The sequence below is a fragment of the Panthera onca genome, chromosome D3 (assembly GCF_046562875.1).
Source record: "Panthera onca isolate mPanOnc1 chromosome D3, mPanOnc1 haplotype 2, whole genome shotgun sequence".
In the NCBI taxonomy this organism is placed as follows: domain Eukaryota; kingdom Metazoa; phylum Chordata; class Mammalia; order Carnivora; family Felidae; genus Panthera; species Panthera onca.
The window spans coordinates 48,426,694-48,448,559 of record NC_138350.1 but is presented as its reverse complement, the minus strand read 5'-3'; the positions used below and the strand labels follow the sequence as shown (position 1 = coordinate 48,448,559).

General features: G+C 42.9%; 1 protein-coding gene across 5 annotated transcripts in view; it reads left to right on the top strand.

Annotated features, from left to right (window-relative positions):
* The window catches only part of CHST9 (carbohydrate sulfotransferase 9), a 243,763-nt gene that overhangs the window by 213,375 nt on the left and 8,522 nt on the right, over positions 1 to 21,866 (top strand). For all 5 annotated transcript variants that reach the window (XM_060613502.3, XM_060613501.3, XM_060613499.3 and 2 more), the window contains one exon: positions 1,771 to 1,808. In XM_060613502.3, coding sequence (XP_060469485.1) covers positions 1,771 to 1,808 — 38 coding nt within the window. The remainder of the gene's footprint in view (positions 1 to 1,770; positions 1,809 to 21,866) is intronic.

Here is a 21,866-nt window from a genome sequence, read left to right as displayed (position 1 = left end):
AGTGAGTGCCTGGGGCTAAGAGGGAGGAGGTGGGAGGAAATAGGTGTGGCTATAAAAGGACACCTTGAAATATCTCTGTGGTGTCTGAAATGCTCTATCCTGGGGCGCCTGGGTGGCTCGGTTGGTTAAGCGTCCGACTTCGGCTCAGGTCACGATCTCACGGTCCGTGAATTCGAGCCCCGCGTCGGGCTCTGTGCAGACAGCTCAGAGCCTGGAGCCTGTTTCACATTCTGTGTCTCCCTCTCTCTCTGCCCCTCCCCTGTTCATGCTCTGTCTCTCTCTGTCTCAAAAATAAATAAGCGTTAAAAAAAAAAATGAAATGCTCTATCCTGACTGCCTCAATGCCAGCATCTTGGTTGTGATACTGTGCTATCTATCGCTCTTCCAGATGTCACCACTGGGGGAAACTGGGTAAAGGGACACAGGATCTGTCTGCCTTATTTCCTGCAAATGCAAGTGACTGAACAATTATCTTAATTAAAATTTTAAAAGAATCTGTTTAATAAAGTATGTATCCTACCAAGATGTTCACAAGCCCAGAATACCATAGTGCCATAAAATTTCTTCTCTTTATTTTTTTTTTAAGTTTTCTTCACATTTATTCATTTTTGAGAGACAGAAAGAGACAGAGTGTGAGTGGGGGAGGGGCAGAGAGAGAGGGAGACACAGAAGCTGAAGCAGGCTCCAGGCTCTGAGCTGTCAGCACAGAGCCCCACGCGGGACTCGAACTCATGAATCGCGAGATCATGACCTAAGCCAAAGTCAGATGCTTAACTGACTGAGCCACCCAGGTGCCCCTCTTCTCTCTTTCTTGATGGTTGTTTGTTATTTATTATTACTAAGGATTTTTCTTCCCTTTTACTTAAGACATATACAACACTGATCACGTTCAGGCTGTTTTCAGCATGGAGGTTTATTATTTTGTTTATTTTAATTTTTTTTTAAGTTTATTTCTTTATTTTGAGAGAGAGAGCATGAGCTGGGGAGGGGCAGAGAGAGGGGGATAGAGGATCCAAAGCAGGCTCTGCACTGACAGCAGCGAGCGTAATGCAGGGCTTGAACCCACGAACCCTAAGATTATGACCTGAGCCAAAGTCAGACACTTACCTGACTGAGCCAGCCAAGCACCCTGGAGGTTTATTATTTTAACGTCTTTATTCTTTACACTCCCTGTTGCCTTTCATACATTACTCTGTGTTTTGTTTTCTTGTCCTGACCAAGATACTTTTATAAACTGTGGGTTTTCACTTTATTCTCTGCAGTACTGTAACAACAAAGTATAATAATGTCTTTATTATATCCACAGGTGAGGGAAAAGTTTTTAAAAGTAGCACCTCTGCCACCTGCCACATTAGATGTCCTTGTCTAGTCTTCAAGGTTCCATGAGCTCAGTGTTAGTATTATACTTGAACAAGTTGTCATTGTTTGAAAACCTTGGACTGGCTGTTGTTCAAATTTTTATTCGGTCCTTTTCATCTCTTCACTTCTCCGCCAAAGTTTAATACATTCTTCTGGTATCACCCTTACCGGATTTCCACTCTGTTTTCTATTACCTTTGCCTCATGTGGTTTATGTAGGATTTGGCTTTTTTTTTTTTTTCTTTCTTTCCAATTATGGGAGTGATTGTAAAAGTCCATATTGTAATACAAATGTTTGCTCAGAGAGCCCGTGACTGCTTTGGAATTTTGAGGGAGAATAGAGCAGGATCAGTACTGCATTTAATTCCTTTTCACACTTTAATGGGACATTTATTTTTGCTTTCTCTTTCAGTGACTAGAGAACAAATCCGGGGACATATCACCAACCAGGTATTTCCTCACTTCTCATAAATTATAATGGAGAATTATGTTTTGGATGTTAATAATCAAGCATTTGTAAATATGGGGGGAAAAGGCTTTGCTAATTATTGGATATGAGCAATACACACGCTCTTGGTTCTGAAAACAAACAAATTGGTCATACATGGATGACCATGTACTTTCTTTGTCCCCCATCTCATTCCTTCCCTCTGCACATCCACCAGAGGAAACAGTAGAGAAATGAGACTCTGCGAATTCTGATTCGTAAGCTTCCCTCTGAACATAACATGACCTCTGCATTGATAATATCATGGCTGCAAATAGATACTTTTATCTACTTTTCCCTTAGCTGAAGTGACTCTCCTGTGTGATTTTCCCAAGTTTTAATTTGCCCCGCTGAAAGTCACTCCCTCCCAAACAGTTCAGAACAGAACCCCTAGCAGTAGAAACATACAAGTTGCTTTCCATTATGGTCTTTGATTTCTAAGCTCAATGAGCCAATGTCTTCCTGGGTACGTCCCTGTTTTCTTATCCAATCTTGTTACTTTTCATTTACGAGTAAATGAAATCACTCCTCTAACTGTTTTAGGGAGTTGAATAAAGCCACCCCTGAAACCAAGGGAGGCCTTCCCAAACCCTATCTTGCCCCACCCCGCCTCCTCTTTAAATAGGCCAAGAGGGCTGTCAATCTCTGAAGGCTTCCTGTTCCACCAGACTCCAGGAAAGCAGACAGCAGTTTGCTCAGGCTCCACTCACAAACCCAAATCTCCATGTCTTTTGTTTTGTTTGGTTTTCGTAGTTCTCCTCTGGCATAAATTATGACTCACCCTTGCCAAGGAGAAGAGTGGTAAGTCTACTTTTATACCAGTCAAGGGTACATTTTCCAAAGGCTTCTAGTGCCCTCCCAAATAAGTTCCAATTCTAGTCCCCATTGTCATTCCACCCAAATTAAGTTCTAGCTTTACCTAATCTGTGCCAGATGCCCAGTAGCTCATCAAGCTCTAAAAATAGTGAACTCATTTGGCTAATGTACTATTGTGCAAGTTCAACCGGCAACATTTAATGCTGAGCAGGTACCATTTTGCTTTTCATGTAATTGGAAATGTTGATTCACAGTAACAGCCATCTTAATACTTGAAAATGCTGTCATTGTGCAATGGCAAGACCAGTTAGCTATTTCAAATAGTTTATTTGCTTTTCGAGCTTCATTTCTTTATCATTGTATTTTCAATTATTTGTATGTGCTCAAGTGGTTTGGTAAGGCTGACAGCAGTTAACTGGTAAGGTTTATTGCTACCATTTTTATTTATTTAAGTCACACAGGGAATACTTTTTCTTATAAAGAGACCTGTTTATTTTATTAAGTTAACAAGTTAGAGCAATTGATCAAGAAATATATTAAGGCCCCCTTTTATGGGCAGATTTACATTTCCTACATTTTCCTTCATTTTACATGTGGCTAAACTGATAGAATATGTAGACACCAAAATAGAACACCAAATATTTACTTGTAATCTGAAACACTGATTAGTTGCCAGATGAAATCACAATGATTTCCAGGCCCAGTAAGAGTGAAATTCTTTGGACTGACCATAATAAGGAAGAGTCTTAAGTATATTCGTTATACAGTCATTCTTAAAACAGATAGTTGTATTGTTCAATCAGTGTCTGCCAGCTGGTATTTCTAATTTTACCATAGAATTTCTATTCTTTCTTCTCCCAAGTACAGAAGAGCTTTCCACTCTCAAGAACGCACTGGCAAAACAACTCAAAGAGACATCTCACACCTCTAATTTATCTAATTTTGGCAAAGAACCAAGAAATGAAGTCACACCCCTTCTTTAATCCCTCCGCTACTCCCAGAATCTGGCTTTTAAAAAACAAGTTTGAAAACTCATTTGGACAATCAATACAGTGTTCTTCATCAGAAAAGAATGTGAAATGGAGCACTGTTGAGCATTAATCTTTGCCCCTAAATCCTTCCCAGTGGGCACTATAGATTGTGTAATTAAATTGAAATTGAAAATCAAGTCCTTTTTTTTTCCCCCATTAAGCAAGCTCTGAGTTGCACACCAATGTGAGAAATCAGGGCTGGAGTGGATGGAGAGCTCCAGCCTACTGGCCAATCGCCAGCGTGCGTTTTTAGCCCACAGCTATTTTACCACACCTGAGCTCTGAGAACAAACAACTATTTGAGTTCTCTGGAGGGAACGCTGGATTCTTTCCTGTGTAATTCACTGGGGAAATTAGTATGCTTTTTTAAAGTAACTTGTTAACGCAGCTTGTTTACGAGAAGAGGACAAAAATGAGCAGTGATCCGTTTGGCAGCTCCTGTCCCAGAATGGGATGAAAGCATGACCCATTTTTTTCAGCTGTCTTTTTGGCAGTTCAGTGCTGCAACAATTTCCTCTCTGAAAAATGCTCCTTCTAGAGATGAAAATCTCCTGTAGGTTTTCTGAATATTTTTTACTATGGGAGATTAAAGATAATGCTTTAAAATGCTACCTCAAATACCTTCAAAAGCCAGATCAGAATATGGCCGGTACCGAATGGGAATACTGTACGTGAAACCTTTTAACTGAATTGGAAACGGCCTTCTTATATGGTGGGCAGTTGAAAACCGCAGTAAATTAATACCTTGTGTGTATGCCTTTTTGTATAGGAGATCATTGAAACCCATTGGGAATTAATACACAGCTAGGTGACAAAGAGGGGCTCCGTTTCTTGTGGAGAGGACGTGCATGTTGGAAAGAACATGCACACTTGGGTGCTGGCTGGGACAAAGGCTCACCTTCGCTGAATGCCTGGTTCAGAGAGAGCCACCACCCATAGGTGTGCCGTCAAAGCTGTGCGTTAGCTCCCAGGGCTGTTGTAACAAACTACCACACACTGGGTGCTTTCAAACAACGGAAATGTATTGTCTCACAGTTCTGGAGGCTAGGAGTCCAAAAGCCAGTGATCAGCAGGGCCACATTCCACGAGAAACCTATAGGAGAGGATCCCTCCTTGCCTCCTTCCGGCTGCTGGTGGCAGCCAGTGGTCCTTGGCGATGCTCGGCTAGTAGCTCCATCACTCTCTGCCCCTTTGTCATGTGGCTTCCTTCCTGCGTGTCTCTTCTTTTCTTCTAAGGACACCAGCTGTATGGGGTTGAGGCCCACCCTAATGACCTCATCTTAACTTGATAACATCTACAAATGCCCTCTTTTTAAATAAGGTCACACTGACAGGCACCAGGAGTCAGGACGTCCACGTACCTGTCTGGGGGGACACGGGTCAGCCACAAAAAGCTGGGGACCTCAGACTGATCCTCAACCCCATCTCTCCCTGTGACCACTGAGCACTTCCGATGTGATCTCCCATCGCCCCTCCATCCAGCTCCTCCAGTGCCCAGCCCACAGCCCCTGCTTCGGCCAGACCCTCATGGAGGCCTTGTTCGGCGAGGCTCTCCTGCTCCTGTCCACATTTTCCATTCGTCCTCCATTCTGCTCCTCTTTGCTTCCTAAAATCCCAACCATCCGCATCCCTCCTCTGCTGCAAAACAAAAATCAAACAGAAAGACTTTCCCCACGTTTAGTGGTGATTACAACCCCTGCCTGTGCATCATACTCACCCTTGGAACTTTGTTAGCACAAACCCTGAGGCTGCACTCCTACGCCAGCCCAAGAAGCACTGGATCCCTGGTTGGGTTCAGACACAGCAGAACCCTTAGACCAGACCAAGAGGGGTCATGTGCTTTAGAAGACCCCAAACATCGCAAACACAGAAATACAGAGACTTTTCTTTCCTTCTCAGCATCATATTTTAAAGTTTGACAATCAATGGAGCACACACAAAATATGGGAGCACGACAGGGGAGTACGACAGAGCGGCTGAATCGGGCCGGGTCGTCAGATGCCGTGGGGTTGGGCTGGGGGATAAAAAGCACCCTGTGCCCTTTGAAACCAGAGAAGGAGGGGCTGCAGTAGCCTCAAAGTAGCCACCCCACATCCTCTCGGGGCGGGGGGGGGGGGGTAGGATGTGGAGGCAGACAGTGCTCCTGAGGTAAGTGTCCTTCTGCCCTTCCCTCTGCTTAGGACACAGGTGGAGTCGGGGGTACGGTTTCGGGTGGTACTTAGAACTGCCTGGCAATCCCAAGGTCCGAGAAGTGGGGCGTGAGGTACGCGACCCATTCCCGCCATCCCTTCCACACCCCACCAAGGAATCTGAAGATTCTGAGTCATCTGCCTCCTTCATGGCAACGGGTCCAGTCTCCCGCCTGAGTAGCACTTCTGCCCTGCCTTCCTCCTGAAGGTCCACGAGCCACTCAGGCCTCTGGTGGCAGGTTGGCTCTCAGGGAGAAGAGAGGGCTCCTGTTACCGCCAGGCCCAGAACAGTCCCTCTGGAGAGGCTGCAGACCCTGGGTGGAAACAAGGGCCACGTATCGAGTCCTGCTTACCTTGAAACTTCTAAATATTTAGACGCACAGTATGTGGGCCTCCATGCCTACACTTGCTCTGGGCAACACAAATGTTGGGAATGATTCTGCTCAGATATCTGCGGCTTTACAACTCAGTATGTGATTCTCATAAAAAGCCAAGATTGAACCCTGTGGTCTACGGGATAAAACCCCAACCTTTGAGTATGAAATACAAGACCCTGTGACCCCACAGTCCTTTGGACATCACGCTCCCCACCTCCCTAGATTTATTTCCCATTCTGCTCCTTTATGCAAAAATGTTGTGTGCTATATAAAACTGTTCTACCAGCATACTAACCCCTCTTCCTGCACATGCAAAATTTACTCATATTCCAAGACATAACTCAAATGCCTTCCACCAAGCTTTCCTTCATCACGTAGTGAAGAATAATCTCTCCCTCGTCTATGGTCCCATATTATTTTCCAGCTCCTTTGCTACAGATCCTTGCGTTTTCTACTCTATTTATCCCTATCATGTTTGGTTCATTTCAGTATCCACTGCTAGACCTTGCACATCATAGGCACCCAACCAAATGTTGGTCAGTTTAAACCTTCCAAGTCAGTAAATTGTTACCCTGGTAGTCAGAGGGACTGCTAAATGTGGGCGGTCCACTCCCCATACATTGGACTGCTCTAAACTGTTGTGTCATTGATTTTTATAAGGCAGGACCCAAGTGTTGTCCTTTGACCTCCCCAGCAAGGAATCTCAGCCAAAAACAGAAGGGACAAGCTAAGAATGCACATGGTCTCTACGAATAATGGTCACACTGTCAGAGGAATGACAGAATTGAAGGGCAGGGAGACCTACACCTCTATTTTATCTTTATGTCCACATTCCATAACAGCCTGTAGAATGTTAAATGATTTGCTTGGGTCAAGACATGAGCACCTGACTTTTTTCTCGAATGGAAGAATGGCAGCGCCATTCACTGTCACCTTTTCAGTGTAGCATGAACTTTATAACTTCTAAATTTAAAGTGGGATTACATTACCTCGCACTATTCTTATCAAAATGGCCATGCACTCAAGGAGACAACTTTGACCTAAAGAGAGTTTCTCACCGCAGGTTCAGCACTAATGGAACTAGTGAAGATCCCATGCCCCTAATTCCCTTTTAGGAGTACCTTCCAGAACCGGAAGTTGTGCTTTATAAAAGCTATCCAATTTATGAGTCTTTCTAAAGAATGCTTGAAAGCAGGACTGAAATGCTCCAAAAGTGGTAGCATGAATAGTGGCTAAAAAGAAGGATTTCTAAAAGATGGTTTTTATCAAAGGTCAGATGGCTTCCTATCTAGAAAATACTCAGGTATAAATGTCACAAAGCTGGGGCTCGCCTCTTTAATTGGAAACCAAGAAAATCAAAATATTGTGTAAGGGTTTCTGAGGAAATAGACAAGACAATGGTCTGTGGAAATCTACCGTAAAGACAAAGGGAGAATGAGAAAATGGCCCTCGGGTACTTTAAAAGCCTGAACACTAAGAAGAAAATAATGATTGAGATCAAGAAAATGGCTTATTAGCAACACTGCACGATTTATTAGCAATCAAATATGCAGATAGTTCTCCGTTCACTCAAAATGCCTCTGAATAATTGTGACCAATAATTGTGCTACTCACTTAGTGTTCCGTGTCTCTTATTTGTCACAGCAAACCTATGAGGATACATATTTTAATCTCCTTATTATACAGGTGGAAACTCAAGCTTGAAAGATTTAGTAATTTTTCAGGTTCTGCTATGCTTAGCACTAAATTAATAATAATAATAATGGTTAGCATCGTTCTTAGGTGCTTAACGAGCTTTCTGTGTGTAGGCACTGGGCTAAATTTTACATAAAATTATCTCATTTAAACCTCATAGCAGTAATCTTGTGTGATAGTTACAAACCCAGGGATTCATGGTCCATTAAGGGAAGTAGCTTGCCCGAGATTGCCCGACACCAGGATGGAAGTAATACGACTCTACCCTGTAAGCACCAGCCACGAGTCTATACAGGCACACAGCTGGTGAGTGGCAGAGCTGGAATCAGAATCCAGGTAGAGGGGCACCTGGGTGGCTCAGTCGGTTAATCGTCCGACTCTTGGTTTTGGCTCAGGTCATGATCTCATGGTTTGTGACATCGACCCCCACATCGGGCTCTGCCTGCTTGGGATTTTCTCTATCTCCCTCTCTCCCTCTGCCCCTCCCCCGCTCTCTCTCTCTCTCTCTCTCTCTCTCTCTTTCTCTCTCTCAAAATAAATAGGGGCACCTGGGTGGCTTAGTCAGTTAAGTGTCTGACTTCGGCTCAGGTCAAGATCTTACAGTCCGTGAGTTTGAGCCCCATGTTAGGCTCTGTGTTGATAGCTCAGAGCCTGGAGACTGCTTCGGATTCTGTGTCTCCCTCTCTCTCTGCCGCTCTCCTACTCATGCTCTCTCTCTCTCTCTCTCTCAAAAATAAATTAAAATTTTAAAAAATTAAAAATAAATAAATAAACATTAAACAAAAAATTCAGGTATATATCATTCCAAAATCCTTCCTCTTTGCTGTTGCTCTATACCGATGCCTGTCCTGGAAGGTTTTCTATTAACTAAATGATCCCACTCATGACCACCCTAATCAGCACCCCAATTTTGACACTAATGCTGAAGCAACTGGTTATAAGACCCTTGAATACAGATATTTATGATGTAATTTGTTTTCCCAAAGCATTTCAACAATCAAGATAGGCATATACTCACTCTGGGGTTCCTGTTAAGCACTAAATTACTTTTTTAATTACATAAGTGAAAAATCAAGAGAATCTAGTCTAAGAGAAAAACTATCTTTCACCTGAAAAGAGATTATAAACTGAAAAAAGAAAAGTATACACGGGATAGTCTGCTGCCCCTGGCAATATTCCTCAGCAGAGCCCAAGCAAATACCATGGACATAAAACAAGAAAGGAAGTAGAAACCTTTATTCTCACCAACTATAAAATGTTCTTTTATTCCTTTATTTTCCAGAAAAGTACCTTACTTCTAAACACTTGTTTATAAGTTCTTCATTCTTAGTAACAACTGCATCATTGTATACGTGCTCGTGGGAGAAAATGTGTGATATTGAAGCTCTGTGCTGAAAATGTAGCATCTCTTGCACAAAAATAGCTAATTTACCATCTAGTGGTTTTATTTTTATTTTATTTTTGTGTTTTAAGAGAGAGAGCACATAAGCAGGGGTGAGGGACAGAGAGAGAGAGACAGAGAGAGAGAGAGAGAGAGAGAGAGAGGGAGAGAATCTCAAGCAGGCTCCACGCTTAGCACAGAGCCCAACATAGGGCTTGATCTCACAACACTGGGATCATGACCTGAGCTGAAATATCGGGATGGACCTTTATCCGAGTGAGCCACCCAGGTGCCCCTTAAATTTTTTTAAAGCTCTATGCCCAACATGGGACTCAAACTCAGGACGCCAAGATCAAGAGTCACATCTTCTAACAACTGAGCCACCCAGGCGCCCCTTTACCGTATAGTCTAAATGAGTCCCACTACCTAAGATGCCAGTGAAATATATTCCACGGATGATTTTCTAGTCAATCTGTTCCCCTTCCTTTTCTTCCCCTCTTTGGAGTTTTTCTAATCCTAACCCTCCCTGCTTGCTAACACTTGTACCTAAAGATGAGTTAACTGGGGTCACTGAAGTTTTTCAACCAAGCAGATTGTATGAGCAAATTGGTTAGCATCATTATAGCAACAGGTGTCAGTGGCCAAGTTCTAGTGGCCGGGAGCACAATTAGCAGAGTTCCCCAACTCAAACACCTCCTCCAGGTGGAATGTCTGTTCTGCACTTCTAGAGTTAAAGCTTTGATCAAAATGGGCCACAGAGCCAATTTGTCGTCGTATTTTAATGTATACTTGAAAACACGGGGGGGTTTTTTGGTCTACCTTTAAACTATTTTATCCGTATTATTCCTTCTCCTCATGATAAGGAACTAAGGAATCAAGTGAAAACTTGAGACCTTGTGGTAGACAGCCGTAGACCTTAAGTAGTCAGCATTTTGAGTAAAAAGTTGCTGGTTGACGTTAAAAGTTGTGTTTTAAGTAGTGATCAGGGATCAGAAATATGTTTATAAATTTAAACATGTTTATAAAATTTAAATATGTCTATCTTTATCAGTTTGAATTTCACTATTTCCAATATTTGGCCATAATACATATTTCTAAAAGCCCAAAAAAGAAACAAATAACAAGAAACGGTCATTAATACTAGGCCAATTCTGCAGCATCTATGTTACATATATGGTTTAGATCCCTCAGGGCAGATCACCTGGGTATCCATCAAGAGATTTCTGGAGTGCCTGGGTGGCTCAGTCAGTTAAGCATCTGGCTCTTGATTTCAGCTTAGGTCATGATCTCATGGTTCGTGAGTTCGAGCCCCGTGTCGGGCTCTGCACTAACCGTGCAGAGCATGCTTGGGATCCTCTCTCTGCCCCTCCCCTGCTTGCTTTGTCTTTCTCTCTCTCAAAATAAATAAATAAATTTAAAAAGAGAGAGAGAGAGGTTTCACTTTTATTTTGTATAAAATTTTGTGTGTAACTGTATTTTGCTGAGGAAATACTCCTTGGTCCTTGTCAGAATCTCAGGAGTGAAAGAAAGTGTCTTGGAGAGTTTTTCTACCTCTCAGTAGAGAGAGAAAGTTATACCACTTATTTCCTTTATTATGCATAAATTGAAACCAATTTTGTTTCAACTTTATTTGTAAAGTAGCACTTACCAGAGAACCAATTTCTGGGAAAGAAAAGATATAACAGACAAGTAGTGAAAATTCAGAGTACTGGTAAGGATCGTAGTGAAAGCTACCTTGTCTTTATTATCCTCAATGTGGAAAAAGTTATTATCCACAGAATTGTTATGTTTCATTCCATGGTCAGTCATCAAATAAGGAAGGAATAAACAAGATTCTTCACTGTTTCATCACGAGTATGCGCCTTGCTCAAAATGTATTAAAGGAGAGTATTTTCATGATGCTATTACTGAATAATTAAATTAGGCCAATGTTCTGTGGATGTGGAATAATGTAATTTACTATGTTGAATGATTAGCCAATCAGATTTCTCTCATTTTCTAAGGCAATGGATTGACTAAAATGTGACCATAAACAAAATAGATTTTATTAGGCATAATCTACTTTGTAAACAAATGAAATTAATTCTTTGCCTGACCTAAAGCTTTGAAAATGAAAGACCAAAATTGAACACATGCTTCCAATTTTGGTTCTGTTACTAAGATGACACTTAATATAAAAGTTACAATTTAACTTCCCCTCAAGTATTCCATACTTGATACTAAATGACTCTTAGAAATATGTTCATCAACAGATGGGAGCCACTTATGGCCTCATAAACTCCAAAGCAAGTGAAATTATCTCCGCCAAATAGAAAGATTACAAGAAAGCCTCATCTGGTTATCTCAGAGATGATTAATGCATTGCATGTTGGTTCAATGGTACAATGAATATTGACACATAATCACCCTTCCTATGAGAGAAATACGGAAGAGACGAATGCCAGTGGTCTATGTTTTTAATCAATCACTAAGCAATTTCAGCACGTGCCCTGTGTTTGGAGCTGAGCTCAGTGTGACAGAGGATGTGGAGGTAAGTGCCAGCACAGACCCTGTTCTAAAGGGATTGTCTCTCTTGAAAGAGAAGACTAGCATCCCTCAAGTGCTATGTGTGGATAACAGAGTGTATTATTACTTACTTGCATATTAACTGAACCAGTATAGATACTGTTGGAGTGCGGAGAAGCCGACAATCGATGAAAAGTGGCCAGGGAAGGATCATGGAGGACTTGAAACCAAAGTTATTTAGATTTGATTCAGCAGGAAATAGAATGTGCTGGCAATGAAGCTTTTGGAATTGAGAAATGACCTCAAGAAAATTAGTGTGGAATTTTCTTAAAACCATATCCTGTATTTTCCTTTTTGCTCTGTCTCCAGTGGTACCAGCCACCAATCTGTCTCCAGGCTATTCTGCTTCCACTCCTACCAGGCCCCCAGTCCATGCTCCACTTAGTCGGGAGAGTTTTATAAAACGTCAGTTCACATCATGTTATCACCCTGTCCGAGACCTCCGGTGGCTAATATTACACCTCTGATGAGACCCAAAGTCCTTCCTGTGATTTCCACGATCTGATTTTCCTACAAGATATGGTCCCACGCTCCCCTTTGATTTTATCTTAAGTCACTGTGTCCTTCTTGCGACAACCACACAGGTTCCCCCTGCATCCTTCCACCTGGCCAGGTGCATCCCCAGGCGAGGACTTTGCACTCGCTGCCCCTGCCTGAGATGTTTGTCTTAATGACCTCTGCTCCAGCAGCTTCTCCACAAATAGATCTTCTCTAGACGTCTATTTAATGTAGTTTCTCCGTTCTTCCCACAACTCACTCTATGTCACATGGCTCTGCTTCAGCAATTGTTTTCTGGTTTATTTATTTGTTTATTGTTCATATCTACCTTCACCCAAAGAACATAAGTACCATGAGAGCAAGACCCTTGTCAGAGTTGTTTGCCCCAACACGTTTAAGAGTTCGCATATTAGATGCTAAATAAATACTTCAAATGAATGCCTTGCTTAATTAATTCTACTAGCAGGCAATGGCAGTAGTCTAGGCATGAAAAAATGTGTATAAGTGTCTATTGATAGTGAGAATAAACACTTTAGATGGAAAAAAATGAATAGAATTTGGTACCTGAGTACAGGAAGTGAAATAACAAATTAAGACAAGATCCCCAAGGTTACTGCAGAAGGGTGAGACTCTCGGCAGAAATAAAAAAGTGGTGGTTAAAAGCCACATTTCATGAGTATACACCACCTATAAAGCATGATGTATTTGTTCCATTTGATTTCCACAACTCTATTAGGTAGGCCTCAGATGGGAGGTTGAGTCGGCTACCACCGAGTTGCTCAGTTAGATGTCCTATTCCAGTGAGTGACATTGATTTGGCAGAAAAGTATTGGTCTGATAGCCATTGACAATTGCAAGTAAAGCAGTGTGTGTATATTCATCCAAAACCCACTCTAACTAGTCAGCCTCTCCCTATGGCCTTGGTCCACGTTTCCTTTCACTAAAGCAGACTGAATTCCTGGCAGGGGTCAAGACAGGCAAACTGACCTTCTGTGCCAATTAGTATAAATATATCTCTCCTCACACAGGAGGGAGCATGCTCTGAACTGGGGAATCTCAATGGATGGAGCCTGAGTCACAGATGAGGCAAGAGAGTCTTCCCATTGATCTGAGAACTGGTCTAGAAGTACAAGTCTTGTCTCTGGTGTTCACAGATGAATGATGCTCGGAACTATCCACTTTCAGTTATCATACTGGCTACAGGCTAGTAACTAGTGGCCTTCAGTTATGGGAGACCTTCAGAAAATTCCCCGTGTGGAGCCTGAGACTTCCCCTGTTGGGTACATTTTTTCCCCTGTTTGGAGAGTAGGTGGAATGAATAAGCTGTGATATTATTTCTGAGCAAGGTACACCAAGATGTGTTTGTTCCTTTCAAGGAGAAGATTACAGAATTGTATTCAGGAAAGGGAGGTGATGATGCCATCTCTGAAGGACCTTCAGAGAATTATGCTTGCTTGCTTTATGATATCAGTGTCTCTATAAATAGGTTAGACAGAAAATCCTGTTCATCAGTGTCTGGATGAGATTTGTGGTTGGATATCAACAGCAGCCCTGTTCCCCCCCTTGGTATCGCTGTTCCTAGGGCTCAAGTAGCTTTGGGCTAGTAGGGAATGGGTGGAGGAAGAAGCATTTCCCCAGGTATATGCCGCTTCCAGGGACTTGGACTCTGCCTAAAAACAGCAACAGAAAGCGTTGGACGGCCCCCAGCACCACCACCCCCCTTGGCCAGTGTCACAGTTGCACTTACCCAGGCTGGGCTGCAGATGGCAGGCGCCTCTCTGTGATCCTCCCATGTCCTGTAGGAGCTCAATCTGTACCAGCTCTGGGGAATGAGGTTGTATTGATACTGAAGACTCCCAGCCTCAGGCCAAGGGATCAGGATCAGTGCCGCTCCTACCGGCCTCATGAAGAAAGGGTGACCAAAAGAAAAACCCATGGCCATGACCATTGATGCCTCTTAGTATCCATTTCAGTGACATCTTGAATCAAGTACAGTCATCTTCAGGAGAAACAACTCATTTTGGAAACCCCAAAAGGCTTCAAAATTTAGATTGAAATAATATTCTTAAGATAAAACTGATAAAATTTATCTTAGTGCACGAAGAGATAAGACCTACACATATTCATTTTGATCAACACTTTGTTTTGACAGAGATCCGCTCATTCTGACCCCCTCATATGGTAACTCACTCTACTGCCCCTCGCCTCTCTGTTCTCCTGCCTTGCCATGAGTTTATGTCTTACGTTCTTCCTTTGCATTCCTCCTCAGACTGAAATCCCAAAAAGAAATCCGTGTCGGCATGGCCTCAAGATCACCATGGCATGATCTGGTGCCCATGGCAACTCTCTGTTCCTAGTACAGGGCCCAGGTAACCCATGGTAGCACCAACGTGTGAGGTGCCTGCTCTAGACTGAGAGGGTTGGGCCAGGCTTTGGGGAGGCAGTCTTGAGGAAAGCTGAGTTGTCAAATATGCAGGCAAGTAAGCCAGAGGGGCCTGTGTGTCACTTGAAGGTGCTGACCCAGGCAAATCTGATCTGGGGCTGGCAGATGCTTAACCAAATAAGACAAATGGAATGTGTTCCTGCCAGTGTCACTGTTGCTTGCACAGTGTGGCCGTTCCCAGAACTCAAGTAGCTTTGGACTGGTAGGCAATGGGTGGGGAAGAAACGGGCCCTTGCGTGTACACGGCTTCCTGGGACTGAGTTCTCACCATGCTGACACCCTCTACTCCACCATTACCTTGACTCAGTCATTCTCTTGGACTCTGCTTCTCTTTAAGGCTGATGTTATTTTTTTTTTCTCTTTGCCAATAACGAGCCAAACCTCTCCATGTTTTCCAGTCTAGAGCCAGAGGGAAGATGGATAAATAGATTTAGCTAGTCACTGTCCACACCTGAGCAGAGGCTGTTGCTGCACACTTTTTCACTGGTGGCCAGCTAGCCTATGGATAAGCTGTCCTTAAAAAGCAGGTGCTCACTCCTAATTGGTGCCTATCCCCACCACTTCTTAGAGGAATAGGGCCTGTTGCTGTGGTCATTTCACTCTGAAGTTGGGAAGGCCGGCATTCTGGATGAGCTGTCCGATGTCAAGGGAAAATCAAGAAAGACACAGAGACAGGATGCATTAACATTTTGGAGGAACCAACTATGTGGTCAGGAACTGTACTAGGTACTTTAAAACTGCATTTATCTCATTCTCAAAAAGACTCCTTTCCTCTTGCCATCAGAGTGTCAGAATCAGAGGGCTGAGATTTTAGGATACATCTTGGGTAAATGGGTCCAAAGAGAACTTTTGTTCAAAGTTGGTTCTAGGTCACGGGGCTGCCTGCCCCGGGCAAGAGAACTCTTACAGAGTTCTCTTACAGAACTCTACGTAGCCTAGTTCGGCTCCATAGGACTAGGTTCCATCTGGTCATAAGGTGCTACTTTTCTCAGCCTTATTTTATGCGTATATACACAAACTCATTGTGAACACTTCCAAAGGGCAAGTGACACTTCCAAAGAACAAGGCGTTGGGATCCTGGACCCCAGCCCATGCCATCACTTCTATTTCAACATGTCCAAGAACAAATATTAGGATTCTCACTTTAAAAATGGGAAAACGGAGAACCAGAATGTTAATTGACTTCCTGTCACAACACTGGCTGTGCCTTTGTATATTCTCTCGTCTCTTAATATCTCCTTGCATTTTGGCCAGACTTCCAGAGACTGCCAACACCTGTGACTCTGCCTGAAGTTGTCTACCCTGGCCTCCCATAGAGCAGGCGAGAGTTGCCAGACCTCTTCCCTTTAGGAGCCATCAACCAAGGCTGATGGGATTTGATGGGATAACTCTGGAGCTTTGAAAGTTCCCCCAGTGGAACAGAAATCCAGTTCCTACTGTGCTAACTTGCTTAAAAATTCACCCTATGCTCTCTGCCTTCTCTTCCCTACCTTACTTCCCTACTGTCCTACAAGTATTTGTTAGAATCAACTCTAAATTAGCAACTTACACTCACATCCTTGACTCAAGGTCTGCTTCTAGGGAAACACAAATAAAGACACTGCCCTAAAAGGTGGGGAACCTGGTGCATCTGGCTCAAAATTCTTTATATACTTTATACTTTATGCTTTCGTGATCTATCCAACTACCGTGTTCCTGGCTTCACAAAAGCTTTCTTCTCTCTTGCACTTCCCTCGCCATCCCATGGAAGCACCCCACCCCTCTCCTCCACTGATCACCCATGTCTCTGACCCTCCCTGGTCCACCCCAAGTCAGTTTCCAATTCTAGTGTCACCTCATGGACTCATTTCCTTTGCTTTCTAACCCATACCTGTAACACCACCACCTGCTCCCATGGAAGGAATGAAAGAGGGAAGGAAGGAAGGGAAGAAAAGAGAGAGAAAAAGAAAAGACAACACAAAAGCATTCCAACCAGGGCAGCAGGCTCCTTCTCCCCATCATACTCCCCAAAACCAGAGCAAGAACTGTCTAGCAACTGCATTCTCTAGAAGAAGGTATTGGAGTCAAGGTTGCCTCCCCCCATGTCTCCTCCAGAACTCTCTCATACATACACATCTTTGTTGTTATCTTCAACTCAAGGGGATGAGAAGCTGGTTGACAATTATTAATTTTTAGAAAACTAAACATTAACATATTGGAGATATTAAGGAGCCATATTTCAAATCTATTAGATATCGAAAATTCCAGTGAAATATCAAAATCCTTGCAATGAAACATCCACTTATTCTACCTCTTTTATTGCAAATTGACTTTATTTGTGACTCTCATCCACACTTGACATGTGCAGGCGCACCTAGAAGAAAAATTGTGAGGACCAAACATTCTGAATGCACATTATCATGTTGCAGCTCCTCATTAAAGTTTTGAGTTTCTTTAAAAAGCAAAATGTTTTGCCATTTCTTCCTGGGATGGACATAAAGAACTGGAATGTGTTCCTGACTTCTCCAAACTCACTCCACAGAGTGACTTTGGGCAAGTTATTACACAAGTATTTTTATTTATCCATAAATTTAAAAACAATAGCCTCATTCTCTCAAGATAACTTAGAAGACAGATAAAATGATAAATCTATAAAAGCACAATGGTCTCCTTGTAGAGAAGCCTTATCTACTTACATACATTGAGGTTATGTCTGTTTTCAGCTTCGGATGGTCTTGCCAAACGAGTGAGCAGCCCTGTTCTTGGGAGAAACTTCCCCGCTGATGTAATTGACATTTCACTACATCCTCAGTGCTCATATCTTAATTTTTCTTAGCTTTAACAGGAAAGAGAGAGAGAGAGAGAGAGGAATTAAATCCAAAATTGAAAGAACTGGCAAGTGCAATTATAATTTCAGTCCTTGCATGCAAGGTGACTATAGAAATTAGCTTGTTGGCTCAGCTTAAATAGCCTCACTACTGAAACTATTGTTTTGTGTTCAAGCAGCTTAAATGATTTGAAGGTTGCAGCTTAGAGAGAGCTAGAATTCGCTAGTTTCTCTCTTTACCCTCTAGCTCCAAGTGTTCATTATTTCTTCCTGTGACTGTAGTTGTGATTTCTTTTCCTCTGTTTTCTTTCACTGGCTTTGCCACCACTTCCATTGATCTTTTTTTCCTTCCCATTTCTGTCTCTCAATTGTCCTCTGCCCTCTTTCTTCCACCAGCTTTATCCCCATTGAACATTTATCATAGACTCTTAACTTTGTTGTGTTTTAAGTGAGAGAAAAGAGGAGAAAAGGATGTCAAAAGCAGAGGAAAACCAGTGATATTCACCTAGAAAATACTTGTCACATAGAGATGCTCATAAATAAACATTTAAGGAATAAATCAATAAAATATCTATCATTTATAGAGAACATACTTTGTGTTAAGCACTCTACACATATTTCCTATAATTCTACACTGCAAGGGAATGCTGTGTTTCTCTCCATTTTAGAGACAAGGAAACTGAAGCTTAGAAGAACTAAAATAGGTTAGGCAAGGTTGCTGTGATAGAAAATGAGAGAAAAGGGGCACGAAACCAGGTCTTCATGATTCAGAAATTCTGGTTCTCAACTGCCATGCTCTCTTGTGACAGACATATGCTTGGTGCTTTACTTACATCAATTCATTTAATGGGAATTAAACAAGGAGTAAATTACTTGATATATTGTGCAGCTGAAAAAAGCCACAAATGAGTAAGACTGAGGTCGGAAGCACAGCATTAGCAATAGCTTTGTCAAGTTGGGCCTGTTACGTCATCTCTCTGAGCTTCGAGTCCTTCATCTGTAGAATAAACATATCCATGTCTTGTCTTTGGGTTGATGCAGCAGTTAAATGAGCTTGCTCCATTCCCCCTGGCTTTTATACTGGGCAAAAAAAGTGAAGGAGAATATTCCGGAGAGAGAAAACAAGTCACAGAGACAGGAAACAAATGATTTTGCACAGTCCACACTTTCTCCAAGAAACCCTCCCTGCCCTCCAAACTGGATTGAATGCCCCTTTTTAATGCTCTCCTGGCATCACCTTCTTCCTGTCTCGCCACCTGCTATAAGTGTGGTAATTCTTGACTGTCTTTTCTGTATCTCCCTCCCCTCCCCTCCCCTGCCCCTGCCCCTGAGGCCGCCCCATACTAGCAGGGACCAGCTGAGACTTAGCTGGCTATTCCTCCAAAATGCAGCCCAGAGCCTGGCACACAGTTAGTGCTCAGGAGACATTTGATCAGTGAATAACTGAAGCTGAAGAGTAGGAGATGAGGATAAGAAGGAGACAGGGCGGATGGTGCTGGACACTAGGATTGCATGATCACACCGTTCCCAACTGTCCTGGTGTCCTAGTAGAAACGCAGTCAGTCTTCACCCATCATGTAACTGAGCCATCAGTTTCCAAAGCCCTTGGCCTACAACTTGAGAGAAACAGCTCTGGGACAGAGGGGCCAGGCAGAGACACGCTGGTTTGCATTCTCAGAAAGCACCAGCTTTCAGGCATCCCACCCACTGCTCTCCTTGCCCTTATTAACCACTAGAAATAACTAGATCTTCACGACGGTATGAAGACATCTAACTGCAATCATATCTAGATTGAAAATAAATCACAAAAGATGTGTTCTTAAAAGTAATACTGTGCAATTAAACTAGAAAACTATCAAAACCAATGACAGGAAGGGACACATCTAATTACCAATATTATCATCATCAACTTTATCTGTTAATTGCCCATCAAGGTCCCCCCACAATGGACACAGGCACCATGGATACTTTTTGAGCCCAGAAAAAAAAACTGGGCTCATGAGTTGTCCTTCTTCCCAAGCTGTGTGCCTTAAATAACTTGCTTAATGTTTTTGAGGCTCCGTGCCTTCATCTGGGAAATGGAAGTGGAAGATTATCCTAGCAGTAGGTGATGGTGTGTTACGGGTCTGACACGTAGCAGGCACTCAAAACTGGCAGATGTGTGATCACCATGACTGCTCTAACTAACGCCTTCTAAGGCCCATAAACTCGGGTGGCACCTCTACCAGCCAACAACTTCCAAATCTGTATACTCCGCGTTGGAGTCCTGCTACTGAGACCCCTATCTCTCAAGGGCACCTCGAACTCAAAGGGTCTGAAATTGAAGGTAGTGAATACTTAAACCACCCCATAGCCTTCCATGATATCTGCTACTCCTATTTTCCCGGTCTGGGAAATGGGGGGCAGCATTCCTTATGCTTTTTTTGCCCCCACTTGTCCACTCTTCCAGTCTGATTAATTTCCTGAATTTGCCCCAGATAATTCCCTTTTCCTGCATTCTTACCTCATTGTCTTGGCTCCTCTCCTAAGGGACAGTCACAGTTGTCTTCTCGATGACCCCCTACCCACAGCTCCACCTGCCCACTGCTGCTAGAATGTTCGTTCCAAACCCCTGCCTTGTCGAAAATCCCTGCCATCTACATGGTAAAGTCTAGACTCTTTATATGTCAGGTACATGTCATCTAGACTCTTTATATGGGCACAAGGATTCACCCCACCTGCCTCTCCCTCTAATCCGCATCTGTCCCCCAAGTGTCTTCTCCGTGTCAGCCTGTACTGTCTTTCCTATCCGTGACTTGTTGACCTGTCAACTCCCCAGTATCCTCCTAGATTCATCTCAGACATCACTTCTCTTTGAAATTTGCCCCAAAATATTTCCTCAGAAAACCTAAGTATTCTTGTCTCTGTTCCCTGATACCTTATGTATCCTTTCACTATGGCAATTACCACATTTTTTCATAAACTGCTTATTTTTGTAATGTTTATTTATTTGGGGGGTTCAGAGACAGAGGGAGAGAGAGAGAATCCCAAGTAGGCTTTGTACTGTCAGCTCAGAGGCCAGCATGGGACTCAATCTCACAAACCACGAGATCATCACCTGAGCCAAAATCAAGAGTCAGACCCTTAACTGACTAAGCCCTACCCAGGCGTCCCCATAATGTGCTTATTTTTATCAATACATTTAAACTTCGACTTCCTCAAGAGGCCATACAATTTATCTATTTTGCCTTTGTTTATACAATGCCAAACACAGCATAGAGCGGTAGCTCAATACATGCATTATGAATGAATGATCAAAGTCCTTGAGTGACATGATAGCACAATAGCAGATGAAGTCGTACCGAAGTACACTTGTCAACTGCATGAAGCCAGTGTGTGTCAATTGCCTGAGTACAGGGAACTACAGGAATGATCATTGTTCTTCAATTAAATTCAAAACATATGTTTATTCGAGAGACTATTCTAGATACTAGTGGAAGTTCCATAGACTTACAACACTGCACACTGACCTTTAATAAGTTTAAAATGTATGGGAGAGGGGCGCCTGGGTGGCTTGGTCAGTTAAGCGTCCGACTTCGGCTCAGGTCACAATCTCGCGGTCCGTGAGTTCGAGCCCCGCCTTGGGCTCTGTGCTGACAGCTCAGAGCCTGGAGCCTGTTTCAGATTCCGTGTCTCCCTCTCTCTGTGACCCTCCCCCGTTCATGCTCTGTCTCTCTCTGTCTCAAAAATAAACGTTAAAAAGAAAAATTAAAAAAAATAATAAAAAATTAAAAAAAATAAAATGTATGGGAGAGATAGTCACCTAAACAACCGACTCTAACAACTAACCAGGGTAAAATGAAAGGTGCTAAACAAAAGGCTTAACACCAAACCAGGTCAGACTTGTCGTTACCCCCTGCTGTCGCACTTCTGCTCCCCAGGCCTCCATTAGCATGCTGCTGAGCCTTTGCCGCTATGGTAACCGATTCATTATGTAATTCATTATGTAATTATGTGCTTAATGTATTTTTCCCTGTAAGAATATTAGCTCCATGTGGGCAAGGATCACACTCATCTTATCCACCCCTCCATCCCTGGCATCTACCCCGCTACCTAATATGTAGTAGACCCTCAATGACTTCAGGGGGAGAGAGGAAGGGCAATTAATGTCAATGTTGAGGAGCAGAGAAGACTTCACAGAGGATGTATATGGACACAGAGGCCTTAAAAACTAACAACAG